The sequence below is a fragment of the Bombina bombina genome, chromosome 1, assembly GCF_027579735.1.
Source record: "Bombina bombina isolate aBomBom1 chromosome 1, aBomBom1.pri, whole genome shotgun sequence".
Lineage (NCBI taxonomy): Eukaryota > Metazoa > Chordata > Amphibia > Anura > Bombinatoridae > Bombina > Bombina bombina.
This window is the reverse complement of record NC_069499.1, coordinates 1267767708-1267783756: the sequence shown is the minus strand read 5'-3', so window position 1 is coordinate 1267783756 and position 16049 is coordinate 1267767708. Positions and strand designations below refer to the sequence as shown.

Genomic DNA, 16049 nt, shown 5'->3' with positions numbered 1-16049 from the left:
TAGTTTGTTAAACATGTCTGACTGAGGAATATCTCTGTGCTATATGTGCAAAAGCCAAGGTGGAGCCCAATAGAAATTTATGTACTAATTGCATTGATGCTACTTTAAATAAAAGTCATTCTGTACAAATTGAACATCATTCACCAAACGACGAGGGGGAAGTTATGCCGACTAACTTGCCTCACGTGTCAGTACCTGCATCTCCCGCTCGGGAGGTGCGTGATATTGTAACGCCGAGTACTTCAGGGCGGCCATTACAAATCACACTACAGGACATGGCTAATGTTATGACTGAAGTTTTGTCTAAATTACCAGAACTTAGAGGTAAGCGAGATCACTCTGGAGTGAGAACAGAGTGCGCTGATAATATTAGGGCCATGTCAGATACTGCGTCACAATTTGGAGAACATGAGGACGGAGAGCTTCATTCTGCGGGTGACGGATCTGATCCAAATAAACTGGATTCAGACATTTCAAATTTTAAGTTTAAGCTGGAAAACCTCCGTGTATTACTAGGGGAGGTGTTAGCGGCTCTGAATGATTGTAACACAGTTGCAATACCAGAGAAAATGTGTAGGTTGGATAAATATTTTGCAGTACCGACGAGTACTGACGTTTTTCCTATACCTAAGAGACTTACTGAAATTGTTACTAAGGAGTGGGATAGACCCGGTGTGCCTTTCTCACCCCCTCCTATATTCAGAAAAATGTTTCCAATAGACGCCACCACACGGGACTTATGGCAAACGGTCCCTAAGGTGGAGGGAGCAGTTTCTACTTTAGCTAAGCGTACCACTATCCCGGTGGAGGATAGCTGTGCTTTTTCAGATCCAATGGATAAAAAGTTAGAGGGTTACCTTAAGAAAATGTTTGTTCAACAAGGTTTTATATTGCAACCCCTTGCATGCATTGCGCCTGTCACGGCTGCGGCAGCATTTTGGTTTGAGTCTCTGGAAGAGACCCTTGACTCAGCTCCATTAGATGAGATTACACACAAGCTTAAAACCCTTAAGCTAGCTAATTCATTTATTTCTGATGCTGTGGCTAAAATCCTGGTCAGCTGATGTAACTTCTAAATCTAAATTACTTAACATACCTTTCAAGGGGCAGACATTATTCGGGCCCGGTTTGAAAGAAATTATCGCTGATATTACGGGAGGTAAAGGCCATGCCCTGCCTCAAGACAGAGCCAAACCAAGGGCTAGACAGTCTAATTTTCGTGCCTTTCGTAACTTCAAGGCAGGAGCAGCATCAACTTCCTCTGCTCCAAAACAGGAAGGAGCTGTTGCTCGCTACAGACAAGGCTGGAAACCTAACCAGTCCTGGAACAAGGGCAAGCAGGCCAGAAAACCTGCTGCTGCCCCTAAGACAGCATGAAGTGAGGGCCCCCGATCCGGAAACGGATCTAGTGGGGGGCAGACTCTCTCTCTTCGCCCAGGCTTGGGCAAGAGATGTCCAGGATCCCTGGGCGTTGGAGATCATATCTCAGGGATATCTTCTGGACTTCAAAGCTTCTCCTCCACAAGGGATATTTCACCTTTCAAGGTTGTCAACAAACCAGATAAAGAAAGAGGCGTTTCTACGCTGTGTACAAGACCTTTTACTAATGGGAGTGATCCACCCAGTTCCGCGGTCGGAACACGGACAAGGGTTTTACTCAAATCTGTTTGTGGTTCCCAAAAAAGAGGGAACCTTCAGACCAATATTGGATTTAAAGATCCTAAACAAATTCCTAAGAGTTCCATCGTTCAAAATGGAAACTATCCGGACAATCTTACCCATGATCCAAAAGGGTCAGTACATGACCACAGTGGATTTAAAGGACGCTTACCTTCACATACCGATTCACAAAGATCATTACCGGTATCTAAGGTTTGCCTTCCTAGACAGGCATTACCAGTTTGTAGCTCTTCCATTCGGATTGGTTACGGCTCCAAGAATCTTCACAAAGGTTCTGGGCGCTCTTCTGGCGGTACTAAGACCGCGAGGAATTTCGGTGGCTCCGTACCTAGACGACATTCTGATACAAGCGTCAAGCTTTCAAACTGCCAAGTCTCATACAGAGTTAGTACTGGCTTTTCTAAGGTCGCATGGGTGGAAGGTGAACGAAGAGAAAAGTTCTCTCTTTCCACTCACAAGAGTTCCCTTCTTGGGGACTCTTATAGATTCTGTAGAAATGAAGATCTACCTGACAGAAGGCAGGTTAATAAAGCTTCAAGATGCTTGCCGTGTCCTTCATTCCATTCAACACCCGTCAGTGGCTCAATGCATGGAGGTGATCGGCTTAATGGTAGCGGCAATGGACATAGTTCCCTTTGCACGCCTACATCTCAGACCTCTGCAATTGTGCATGCTAAGTCAGTGGAATGGGGATTACTCAGATTTGTCCCCTACTCTGAATCTGGATCAAGAGACCAGAAATTCTCTTCTATGGTGGCTTTCTCGGCCACATCTGTCCAGGGGGATGCCATTCAGCAGACCAGATTGGACAATTGTAACAACAGACGCCAGCCTACTAGGTTGGGGCGCTGTCTGGAATTCCCTGAAGGCTCAGGGATCATGGACTCAGGAGGAGAGTCTCCTTCCAATAAACATTCTGGAATTGAGAGCAGTTCTCAATGCCCTTCTGGCTTGGCCTCAGTTAACAACTCGGGGGTTCATCAGGTTTCGGTCGGACAACATCACGACTGTAGCTTACATCAACCATCAGGGAGGGACAAGAAGCTCCCTAGCGATGATGGAAGTATCAAAGATAATTCGCTGGGCAGAGTCTCACTCTTGCCACCTGTCAGCGATCCACATTCCTGGAGTGGAGAACTGGGAGGCGGATTTCCTAAGTCGTCAGACTTTTCATCCGGGGGAGTGGGAACTTCATCCGGAGGTCTTTGCCCAAATACTTCGACTTTGGGGCAAACCAGAGATAGATCTCATGGCGTCTCGCCAGAACGCCAAGCTCCCTTGTTACGGGTCCAGGTCCAGGGACCCGGGAGCGGTCCTGGTAGATGCTTTGACAGCGCCTTGGACCTTCGGGATGGCCTATGTGTTTCCGCCCTTCCCGATGCTTCCTCGATTGATTGCCAGGATCAAACAGGAGAGAGCATCGGTGATTCTAATAGCGCCTGCGTGGCCACGCAGGACCTGGTATGCAGATCTAGTGGACATGTCATCCTGTCCACCTTGGTCTCTGCCTCTGAGACAGGACCTTCTAATTCAGGGTCCTTTCAAACATCAAAATCTAATTTCTCTGAAGCTGACTGCTTGGAAATTGAACGCTTGATTTTATCAAAGCGTGGATTTTCGGAGTCAGTAATTGATACCCTAATACAGGCTAGGAAACCTGTTACCAGAAAGATTTACCATAAAATATGGCGTAAATACTTACATTGGTGCGAATCCAAGAGTTACTCATGGAGTAAGGTTAGGATTCCTAGGATATTGTCTTTTCTACAAGAGGGTTTAGAAAAGGGTTTATCTGCTAGTTCCTTGAAGGGACAGATCTCAGCTCTGTCCATTCTTTTACACAAACGTCTGTCAGAAGTTCCAGACGTTCAGGCTTTCTGCCAGGCTTTGGCCAGGATTAAGCCTGTGTTTAAAACTGTTGCTCCACCATGGAGCTTAAATTTAGTTCTTAACGTTTTACAGGGTGTTCCGTTTGAACCCCTTCATTCCATTGATATTAAATTGTTATCTTGGAAAGTTCTGTTTTTAATGGCTATTTCCTCGGGTCGTAGAGTCTCTGAGTTATCAGCCTTACATTGTGATTCTCCGTATCTGATTTTTCATTCAGATAAGGTAGTTCTGCGTACTAAACCTGGGTTCTTGCCTAAGGTTGTCACTAACAAGAATATCAATCAAGAGATTGTTGTTCCATCATTGTGTCCTAACCCTTCTTCAAAGAAGGAACGACTTCTGCACAATCTAGATGTAGTCCGTGCCCTGAAATTTTATTTACAGGCAACTAAAGATTTTCGCCAAACTTCTTCCCTGTTTGTCGTTTATTCTGGACAGAGGAGAGGTCAAAAAGCTTCTGCTACCTCTCTCTCTTTTTGGCTTCGTAGCATAATACATTTAGCCTATGAGACTGCTGGACAGCAGCCTCCTGAAAGAATTACAGCTCATTCTACTAGAGCTGTGGCTTCCACTTGGGCCTTTAAGAATGAGGTGTCTGTTGAACAGATTTGCAAGGCTGCAACTTGGTCTTCTCTTCATACTTTTTCCAAATTTTACAAATTTGACACTTTTGCTTCTTCGTGTACTTTAGCTTTGGTATTGGTATCCCAGAAGTAATGATGACCCGTGGACTGACTACACTTAACAGGAGAAAACATAATTTATGCTTACCTGATAAATTCCTTTCTCCTGTAGTGTAGTCAGTCCACGGCCCGCCCTGTTTTTATGGCAGGTCTAAATTTTTAAATTATACTCCAGTCACCACTGCACCCTATAGTTTCTCCTTTCTCGTTTGGTTCTCGGTCGAATGACTGGGTGTGACGTAGAGGGGAGGAGCTATATAGCAGCTCTGCTTGGGTGATCCTCTTGCACTTCCTGTTGGGGAGGAGTTAATATCCCAGAAGTAATGATGACCTGTGGACTGACTACACTACAGGAGAAAGGAATTTATCAGGTAAGCATAAATTATGTTTTTTTTCTGTTTTTATCTTTACATTTTTTTTATTTTTCTCTCTTTCATCTCCTCTGCCCTGTTCCTCATACCCCTTGTTATTCTTTTCTTTTCCTCCCTTTTTAAAGACTAACTTTTATATATGGCTCAGTATATATACCTTCTGCATATACATCTGTGTACACACATAGAGAAAAGAAACAAGCCTAATTAGGAGCCTGTCTTGGCCACCACCCTATTTGGGGGCCCCAAAAATAAACTGAACAGATATTAGTGAATCCCTCACTGGCTATACATGTGTATTTATATGAGTTATTAGCTAGTTACTAATAGGAGAAAACAAACATCCTATACCACCTATATCTATATATATATATATATATAAACAGTTAAATCTCCACGTTCTTAGCTAGCTGGTATGCAAAGTGCAATAGGTAAATCCTGAACAGAATCTTCAGAATATATAGCGCTCCAGGCGGCAGCTACAATTATAATCCAGACTGTAAAAAGATTTTACTCCCAAAATGAGGGAAAAAAGTTCCAGAAAGCAAAATACTTATCAATACTTGTCTGGGTTTAAAAGTCAACAGTACCCAAACCTTAGCTAAACATGAATAGCTGTAGAAAGTTCTGTGGAACAATTGCAGTGTCCTTTATTAACTTGGATATCTTGAAATTCCTCAGACAGGGTATAGGATCGAATCTTGTGGCGCTGCTCAAATTGTAATTTCTTTCATGTAATTGGCAAGAGTCCATGAGCTAGTGACGTATGGAATATACAATCCTACCTGGAGGGGCAAAATTTCCCAAACCTCAAAATGCCTATAAATACACCCCTCACCACACCCACAATTCAGTTTTACAAACTTTGCCTCCTATGGAGGTGGTGAAGTAAGTTTGTGCTAAGATTTCTGCGTTGACATGCGCTTCTCAGCATTTTGAAGCCCGATTCCTCTCAGAGTACAGTGAATGTCAGAGGGATGTGAAGGGAGTATCACCTATTGAATACAATGGTCATCCTAACGGGGATCTATTTCATAGGTTCTCTGTAATCGGTCGTAGAGATTCATCTCCTACCTCCCTTTTCAGATCGACGATATACTCTTATATACCATTACCTCTACTGATTCTCGTTTCAGTACTGGTTTGGCTATCTGCTATATGTGGATGAGTGTCTTTTGGTAAGTATGTTTCATTAATTTAAGACACTCTCAGCTATGGTTTGGCACTTTGTATATAAAGTTCTAAATATATGTTTATACTTATATTTGCCATGATTCAGATTTATCAGTATATTTCCTTGCAGACTGTCAGTTTCATATTTGGGAAATGCATTAAAAAAAAAAAAAAAATTTACCTGAGGTTTTCCAATTGATTCTTTTTTCTAAATTGCGGGCTGTATTAGGCTCGCGTGAGCGCAAAATGCTATAATTTATTGCGTCATTCTTGGCGCAAGACTTTTTTGGCGCGAGAATTCCGTTTGTTTACGCAAATTCGTCATTTCCGGCATCTTAGTTGACGACAAGTCTTTTCACGCTCATGTTTGTTGCGGACGTTTTTGGCGGCAAAAAATATTTTCAGTTGTAGGCGTCATACTTGGCGCCAAACTGTTTGTCATTATTTAAGACTTCATTTCCGTTTGCCTCTGGTCCTTTTTTTTTTTCTTTGTCAGAGGCCTATTCTGTTTGCATTTTTTCCCATTCCTAAAACTGTCATATAAGGAAATAGATAATGTTGCTTTATATGTTGTTTTTTCTCTTACATTGTGCAAGATGTCCCAATCTGATCCTGTTTCAGAATCTACTACTGGAATCCTGCTGCCTGATATCGGTTCTACCAAAGCTAAGTGCATTTGTTGTAAACTTGTAGTAACTGTTCCTCCGGCTGTAGTTTGTAATAGTTGTCATGATAAACTTTTACATGCAGAGAATATTTCCATCAGTAGTGTTGCATTACCTGTTGCTGGTCCATCAACATCTAATGTTCAGGATATTCCTGTCAATTTGAGAGAATTTTTTTCTGATTCCATTCAGAAGGCTTTGTCTGCCATTCCGCCTTCTAATAAACGTAAAAGGTCTTTTAAAACTTCTCATACAGTTGATGAATTTTCAAATGACAGACAACATACTAATTTACCTATCTCTGATGAGGATCTGTCTAATCCAGAGGATCCTGCCTCAGATATTGACACTGACAAATCTTCATATTTATTTAAAATGGAGTATATTCGTTCTTTATTGAAGGAAGTGTTGATTGCATTAGATTTAGTCTGATACTAAACTAGTAAATGTTTAAATTTGGTTTATAAACATCATGTTGTTATTCCAGAGGTTTTTTCAGTTCCTGATACTATTTCAGATATGATTTCAAAGGAATGGAATAGACTGGGTACTTCTTTTACTCCTTCTTCAAGGTTTAAAAAATTGTATCCTTTGCCTACTGATAGATTGGAGTTTTGGGAAAAGATCCCCAAAGTTGATGGGGCCATCTCTACTCTTGGTAAGCGTACTACTATTCCTACGGAAGACAGTACTTCTTTTAAAGATCCTTTAGATAGGAAACTTGAATCCTATCTAAGGAAGGCTTATTTATGTTCAGGTCATCTTCTTAGGCCTGCTATTTCTTTGGCTGATGTTGCAGCTGCTTCAACTTTTTGGTTGGAAACTTTAGCGCAACAAGTATCAGACCATAATATGTATAGCATTGTTAAGTTAATTTAACATGCTAATAATTTTGTTTGTGATGCCATTTTTGATATCATCAGAATTGATGTTAGATATATGTATTTAGCTCTTTTAGCTAGAAGAGCTTTATGGCTTAAATCTTGGAATGCTGATATGACTTCTAAATCGACGTTGCTATCTTTCTTTCCAAGGTAATAAATTATTTGGTTCTCAGTTGGATTCTATAATTTCAACTGTTACTGGGGGGAAGGGGGCTTTTTTACCTCAGGATAAAAAATCTAAGGGTAAATTTAAAGCTTCTAACCGTTTTCGTTCCTTTCGACAGAATAAGGAACAGAAACCTAATCCTTCCCCTAAGGAATCTGTTTCCAATTGGAAGCCTTCCTCAGTCTTGAATAAATCCAAGCCATTTAAGAGATCTAAACCAGCCCCCAAGTCCGCATGAAGGTGCGGCCCTCATTCCAGCTCAGCTGGTAGGGGGCAGACTAAAATTTTCAGGGATGTTTGGATAAATACAGTCCAAAATCATTGGATTAAGAACATTGTCTCTCAGGGGTACAGAATAGGTTTCAGAGTAAGACCGCCTGTGAGAAGTTTCTTTCTCTCACGCATTCCAGTGAACCCAGAGAAAGCACAGGCTTTCCTGAAGTGTGTTTCAGACCTGGAGTCTTCTGGGGTCTTCGTGCTGGTTCCTTTTCAGGAACAGGGTCTGAGGTTTTATTCAAATCTGTTCATTTTCCCAAAGAAAAAAAATTCATTCAGACCAGTTCTGGATCTAAAAATCTTGAATCATTATGTAAGAATACCAACATTCAATATGGTGACTATAAGGACTATTCTGCCTTTTGTTCAGCAAGTCTATTATATGTCCACAATAGACTTACAGGATGCATATCTTCATATTCCGATTCATCCAGATCACTATCAGTTCCTGAGATTCTCTTTTCTAGACAAGCATTACCAATTTGTTGCTCTTCCTTTTGGCCTAGCAACAGCTCCAAGGATCTTTTCAAAGGTTCTTGTGCCCTTCTCTCTGTAATCAGAGAGCGGGGTATTGCAGTCTTTCCTTATTTGGACGATATCTTGGTACTTGCTCAGTCTTTACGTTCTGCAGAATCTCGCATGCATCGACTAGTGTTGTTTCTTCAAAGACATGGTTGGAGGATCAATTTACCAAAAAGTTCTTTGATTCCTCAGACAAGGGTAACCTTTTTAGGTTTCCAGATAGATTCAGTATCCATGACTTTGTCTCTAACAGACAAGAGACATTTGAAGTTGGTTGCAGCCTGTCGGAACCTTCAGTCTCAGTCATTTCCTTCAGTAGCTATGTCCATGGAGGTTTTAGGTCTTATGACTCCAGCATCGGACGCGATCCCCTTTGCTCGTTTTCACATGAGACCTCTTCAGCTTTGTATGCTGAACCAATAGTGCAGGGATTATACAAGGATATCACAATTAATATCCTTAAATCCCAATGTTCCACTATCTCTGACTTGGTGGTTAGATCACCATCGTATAGTTCAAGGGGCCTCTTTTGTTCGTCCAACCTGGACCGTGATCACAACAGATGCGAGTCTTTCAGGTTGGGGAGCTGTCTGTGGATCTCTGACAGCACAAGGGGTTTGGAAATCTCAAGAGGCGAGATTACCAATCAATATTTTGGAACTCCGTGCGATTTTCAGGGCTCTTCAGATTTGGCCTCTCTTGAAGAGAGAACCGTTCATTTGTTTTCAGACAGACAATATCACAACTGTGGCATATGTCAATCATCAGGGTGGGACTCACAGTCCCCAAGCTATGAAAGAAGTATCTCGGATACTTGCCTGGGCGGAATCCAGCTCCTGTCTAATTTCTGCGGTCCATATCCCAGGTATAGACAATTGGGAAGCGGATTATCTCAGTCGTCAGACTTTACATCCGGGAGAGTGGTCTCTTCACCCAGATGTGTTTTTTTCAAATTGTTCAGATGTGAGGGCTTCCAGAAATAGATCTGATGGCATCTCATCTAAACAAGAAACTTCCCAGGTACCTGTCCAGGTCCAGGGATCCTCAGGCGGATGCAGTGGATGCATTGACACTTCCTTGGAGTTATCAACCTGCCTATATTTTTCCGCCTCTAGTTCTTCTCCCAAGAGTGATTTCCAAAATCATCATGGAGCAATCGTTTGTGCTGCTGGTGGCTCCAGCATGGCCACACAGGTTTTGGTATGCGGATCTTGTTCGGATGTCCAGTTGCCAACCTTGGCCACTTCCGTTAAGACCAGACCTTCTATCTCAAGGTCCGTTTTTCCATCAGGATCTCAAATCATTAAATTTGAAGGTATGGAAATTGAACGCTTAGTGCTTAGTCATAGAGGTTTCTCTGACTCAGAAATTAAAACTATGTTGCAGGCTCGTAAATCTGTTTCTAGAAAGATTTATTATCGAGTTTGGAAGACCTACATTTCATGGTGTTCTTCTCATAACTTCACTTGGCATTCTTTTAGAATTCCTAGAATTTTACAGTTTCTTCAGGATGGTTTGGATAAGGGTTTTTCTGCAAGTTCTTTGAAAGGACAAATTTCTGCTCTTTCTGTCTTATTCCACAGAAAAATTGCTAAACTTCCTGATATTCCTTGTTTTGTACAGGCGTTGGTCCGTATCAAGCCTGTCATTAAATCAATCTCTTCCTGGGCTTTTTAGAATGAAGCTTCAGTTGATCAGATTTGCAAAGCAGCAGCTTGGTCTTCTTTGCATACATTTACTAAATTCTACCATTTTGATGTTTTTTCTTCTTGAGAAGCAGTTTTTGGTAGAAAAGTTCTTCAGGCAGCTGTTTCAGTTTGATTCTTCTGCTTATAATTTCAGATTTTTTTTTTCTTTATAAGATTAAAACTTATGATTTGGGTTGTGGATTATTTTTTTCAGTGGAATTGGCTGTCTTTATTTTTATCCCTCCCTCTCTAGTGACTCTTGAGTGGAGTTCCACATCTTGGGTATTTGCTATCACATACGTCACTAGCTCATGGACTCTTGCCAATTACATGAAAGAAAACATAATTTATGTATGAATTTACCTGATAAATTCATTTCTTACATATTGGCAAGAGTCCATGAGGCCCACCCTTTTTATGGTGGTTATGATTTTTTTGTATAAAGCACAATTATTCCAATTCCTTTGTTGATGCTTTTTTACTCCTTTCTTTATCACCCCACTGCTTAGCTATTCGTTAAACTGAATTGTGGGTGTGGTGAGGGGTGTATTTATAGGCATTTTGAGGTTTGGGAAACTTTGCCTTCCAGGTAGGATTGTATATCCCATACGTCACTAGCTCATGGACTCTTGCCAATATGAAAGAAATGAATTTATCAGGTAAATTCTTACATAAATTATGTTTTTAAACTGCAGCACAAATACTGAATTCTCAAAAATTTTGCAGAAAGTACTAATATAAGCCATACAAGTTACGTGAGTATGCTAAAGTATGGATACTTGCGACTCCAGCAGAGATGATCTGGCCCCGGCCGAGGTCCTCAAGCTCTTGCCAAATCCTAGGCCACTCTAGTAAATGGGATCAATGCTGAGGATACTGGATCTTTTACTGTGACTGCTGCCTCTTGATGGGAAGGCTGACGGTCTGGTGTATTATTTCTGACCTCATGAGACGGGGGGGATGCCCGGATCCCCCCGTGCACCAGCTGCCCCTGTCTACAAGCGGGATTTGCAGCTTTGGCTCACCACCGGCACCTTTTTCTTTTACCCAGGCTGACCAGGGGTTCTGGAATCAGCAGTACAGCTCACAGTGAACAGGGTTTCCCTTCAACCACCGCTCCAGTCTGCTCCTTTCTGCAACATTAGTGGTTTAGACTGCAATTTTAGGACTCCCACAGCGGACGGCTTGTTGTCTGCCTAACACCCAAACCAGCCCTTAGAGGTCGCAGGGCCACGGGAAAATGGAAGCACGGTAACTACTTTGTGCACCCGCTACAGAGGATCACTAACAGCTTGATCGCTCTGCCTCCAACAGGAAGTCCGATCGTGTTATTCCTACTCCCGCAATATTTTACAGAGTCTTTCAGAACTTTTTTTTCACGCCTCAGAATAATTATTGAAGACATCTCAATGGTTGTATTATTTGATAAAGATATGTTTATGAAATATTTGTAATACAATAAATTGTTAATAAAGAAATACAAAAAAATAAAAAACCTTAGAGAGATGGGAGGTTGGGGGGATTTTAAGCTCTGATATGGGTTCTTGACCTCCTAGTGGCGGGAAATACATCCCATATGTTATGGAGTACTGTGGACCATCATAATTTCGAAAGAAAATAATTTATCAGGTAAGCATAAATTGAGTTTTTTATATAGCTTGCAATATGTAGGGTGTACTAGAATACAATCACTGCAGCTGTTATCATGTGATTGTTATACCTTAAAATGTCCACTTGTTTATTTAATTTAAATGAAGAATAATAAGTAATCAATAAATAAACATTTCACCTTAACTTCGCCTTTCAGGGAGAAGTCTGAAAAGCGTTATTTAAATCCTGGACACTGTGTTTCATTTAATAACAGCGGCATTGCAAGAGTTCCCCCTACTAGTCATGTTGGTCCTGTGCAGAATGTTCACTGCAGCCATGCAACAGGTAATAAGATTGTGTTTGCAAATATTGCAGTAATATTAAATTTGCTGTATCACTAACTAAAAAAATATCTTAGTGTGCACTTGTTGCCCATTGTTTTTGGATCCTTCACTTTTAAATGTATTTGCCCTGTTTTTAAATGTTTTTCAATGCATTTTGAGATATGTATATATATATATGTGTGTGTGTGTATGTAACTCACACACGTTTGAAATACACTTTGCTGGGGTGCACTAGCAGACAATGCACAACTATAAATTCCAAATCCGCCTGCCATCCCTCAGTGTCTCCTCCTCGCAAATGCTCATGCACAGCAGACTATATCGAAGCTACAGCTGGACAAATATTAAATGAAAACACATTATAAATACATAAACATTATACAAAGTACTATGAGCTGGATTTCAGCATCATCATTACTATTCTGTCTCTTCTACTAATCCATAGCATCTGATGCAAAGATGTGAAATTTGTCCTTATATGTATCTTGAACATTATGTCAACTTTTACCAATCTCCTTATGAATATAATGTATTCACCATAGACCTCATTACAAAACAACGGCACAACCGTATTCCTTTCCATATTCCCATACAGTTACAGAAAACAATTAAGGTCAATATTAATGTTAAGACCATGTGGGCTTATAGTATTTAGCATATAAATCAATCTGGATTCTTTCTGTAAAACAGGTACATGATAATATATCTGAGATCAACTACAGTGTGTCCTGACTGCACAAAGTGTCTGGCTACAGGTTGTTCCAAGTCATCCATCTTAATGGCTGTCCTAATTACTGCACTGGGGTTAGCCATCCTAATTCTTAGGTCATCATTGGTCTTACCTACATAATATTTCCCACAAATACAATGTACCAAGTACACTATGTACTTAGTAGTACATGTCACTCTGTATTTGATCCAGAGCTTTTTGTTTGTATGACGGTGTACAAAATATTTACTCTGTCAAGCCATTGCATGTGGTACACCCACTGCACCAGTAATAACCATTTCTTTCTAATGGTAGTGAGAGTCCACAAAATCCTATTTTTACACATGGGAATTCATCTCCTGGCCACCAGGAGGAGGCAAAGACACCCCAAACAAAAACATTTAACTATCCCTCCTACTTCCTCTTCCCTCCCAGTAGTTATTTGCCTCATCTAGTAGGTAGGCAGAGATGATGGTGGTCTACAGAAATTTTTATTATGGAAACAGTCAATGGATAGTTCCTAGACGAGAGGGTTAAGGGAGTTAAAGGAACATTGTACACTAGAGGTTTCTTTGCATAAATGTTTTGTAGATAAACCATTTAAATAGCCCATATTGGAGTGTTTTTTTAACAATGTATAGTTTTGCTTATTTTTTAATAACATTCAGCTAGATTACGAGTTTTGCATTATGAGTGAAAAAGCATTGTTATGGCCCATAACGCTGCTTTTCCCTAACGCCGCTATAAGTCTTGTAGGTATAGGTGTACCGCACACCTTTTTTGGCCGTCACGCAACGTCAATACCACACTTTTAAAAAAGTCCTTTTTCAATGGGACTTCCATAGCGCCGGTATTACGAGTTTGCCTGGGAGGCCAAAAAGTAAGCGGTACACTCTAAAATGACAAGATCCGTACTGCCATCTAAAGTCAGTAGTTATGAGTTTTACATTACAAAGCTGTACCATAAAACTCATAACTAAACTGTCACAAAGTACACTTACACCCATAAACTACCTATTAACCCCTAAACCGAGGCTCTCCCGCATCGCAAACACTAGAATAAAACAAAATATACTAAATTAAACTATTAACTCCTTAAACCTCTATCCTCCCACATCACTACATAAATATATTAAAGTGTCAGTAAACCTTAAAAATAATGTTATATAATTCTGCACATAGTGCAGAATTATATAACATTATATTAGCCAAACATTTATAAAACATAATTTCCCCTATTAATTTTTTTTTAATAAACGCTGTTTCACAGACCCGCTCTCTGCTGAGCGGGTGTGTTATATTTACTCGCATCGGGCCAGCTGTATAGTCACAGCCCGGCCCAACCGCGCCATAAGAGTAAGTGCAGCTCGCTCCTGTGAAACAGCGTGTTTTTTTTTTTAAATTAATAGGGGAAATTATGTTTTATAAATGTTTGGCTAATATAATGTTATATAATCTGCACTATGTGCAGAATTATATAACATTATTTTTAAGGTTTACTGTCCCTTTAACCCCTAACCCTAACGTAACCCTAAGTCTAATCCTAACACCCCCTAACTTAAATATAATTAAAATAAATCTAAATAAAACGTACAATTATTACCTAAGTAATTCCTATTTAAAACTAAATACAAACTTACCTGTAAAATAAAACCTAAGCTAGCTACAATATAACTAATAGTTATATTGTAGCTAGCTTAGGTTTTATTTTTATTTCACAGATAAGTTTGTATTTATTTTAAATAGGTAGACTAGTTAGTAAATAGTTATTAACTATTTACTAGCTACCTAGTTAAAATAAATACAAAGTTACCTCTAAAATAATACATAACCTGCCTTACACTAAAAACTAACATAACAATAAATTAATAAAATACAATTATCTCAATTACAAAAAAATAAACACTAAATTACACAAAATAAAAAACGAAATTATCAAAAATAAAAATGAATTACTCCTAATCTAATAGCCCTATCAAAATAAAAAAGCCCCCCCAAAATAAAAAAAGCCTAGCCTACACTAAACTGCAAATAGCTCTTAAAAGGGCCTTTTGTGGGGCATTGCCCCAAAGATAAAAGCTCTTTTACCTGTAAAAAAAATACAAACACCCCCAACAGTAAAACCCACACAACCAAACCCCCCAAATAAAATTCTATCTAAATAAACCTAAACTAACCATTGCCCTGAAAAGGGCATTTGGATGGGCATTGACCTTAAAAAGGCATTTAGCTCATTTACTGTGCCCAAACCCTAAGCTAACAATAAACCCCACCCAATAAACCCTTAAAAAAACCTAACACTAACCCCCAACGATCCACTTACAGTTTTCGAAGACCAGACATCCATCCTCATCAAGGCGGCAGAAGTCTTCATCCAAGCGGGCAGAAGTCCTCATTGAAACCGGCAGAAGTCTTCATCCAAGTGGGCAGAAGTCTTCATCCAGACGGCATCTTCTATCTTCATTCATCCGGGGCGGAGTGAGTCCATCTTCAAGACATCCGGCACGGAGCATCCTCTTCTTAATGTCGTCGGCGTCAGCTGAAGGTTCCCTTTAAGTGACGTCATCCAAGATGGTGTCCCTTACATTCCGATTGGCTGAAAGAATTCTATCGGCCATTAGGAATTAAAGGGGAAAAAATCCTATTGGCTGTTGCAATCAGCCAATAGAATTGAGCTTTCATCCTTAGGGGTGTTTAGACATGGTTTTTATGTTAGGGTGTTAAACGTAACATTTCTCCAACATAGGTGTGTCCGGTCCACGGCGTCATCCTTACTTGTGGGGATATTCTCTTCCCCAACAGGAAATGGCAAAGAGCCCAGCAAAGCTGGTCACATGATCCCTCCTAGGCTCCGCCTACCCCAGTCATTCTCTTTGCCGTTGTACAGGCAACATCTCCACGGAGATGGCTTAGAGTTTTTTAGTGTTTAACTGTAGTTTTTATTATTCAATCAAGAGTTTGTTATTTTAAAATAGTGCTGGTATGTACTATTTACTCAGAAACAGAAAAGAGATGAAGATTTCTGTTTGTATGAGGAAAATGATTTTAGCACCGTAACTAAAATCCATGGCTGTTCCACACAGGACTGTTGAGAGCAATTAACTTCAGTTGGGGGAACAGTGTGCAGTCTCTTACTGCTTGAGGTATGACACATTCTAACAAGACGATGTAATGCTGGAAGCTGTCATTTTCCCTATGGGATCCGGTAAGCCATGTTTATTAAGATAGTAAATAAGGGCTTCACAAGGGCTTATTAAGACTGTAGACTTTTTCTGGGCTAAATCGATTCATTATTAACACATATTTAGCCTTGAGGAATCATTTATTCTGGGTATTTTGATATGATTATATCGGCAGGCACTGTTTTAGACACCTTATTCTTTAGGGGCTTTCCCTAATCATAGTCAG

The 16049-nt window shown here is 40.2% G+C and overlaps 1 protein-coding gene across 1 annotated transcript in view; it reads left to right on the top strand.

The window, feature by feature from the left end:
* ZCCHC14 (zinc finger CCHC-type containing 14) overlaps window positions 1–16049 on the top strand; it is an 817209-nt gene that overhangs the window by 549704 nt on the left and 251456 nt on the right. Inside the window, exon 11 of the mRNA XM_053701177.1 lies at window positions 11806–11933. Within this exon, the coding sequence (XP_053557152.1) occupies window positions 11806–11933 (128 nt within the window). The remainder of the gene's footprint in view (window positions 1–11805; window positions 11934–16049) is intronic.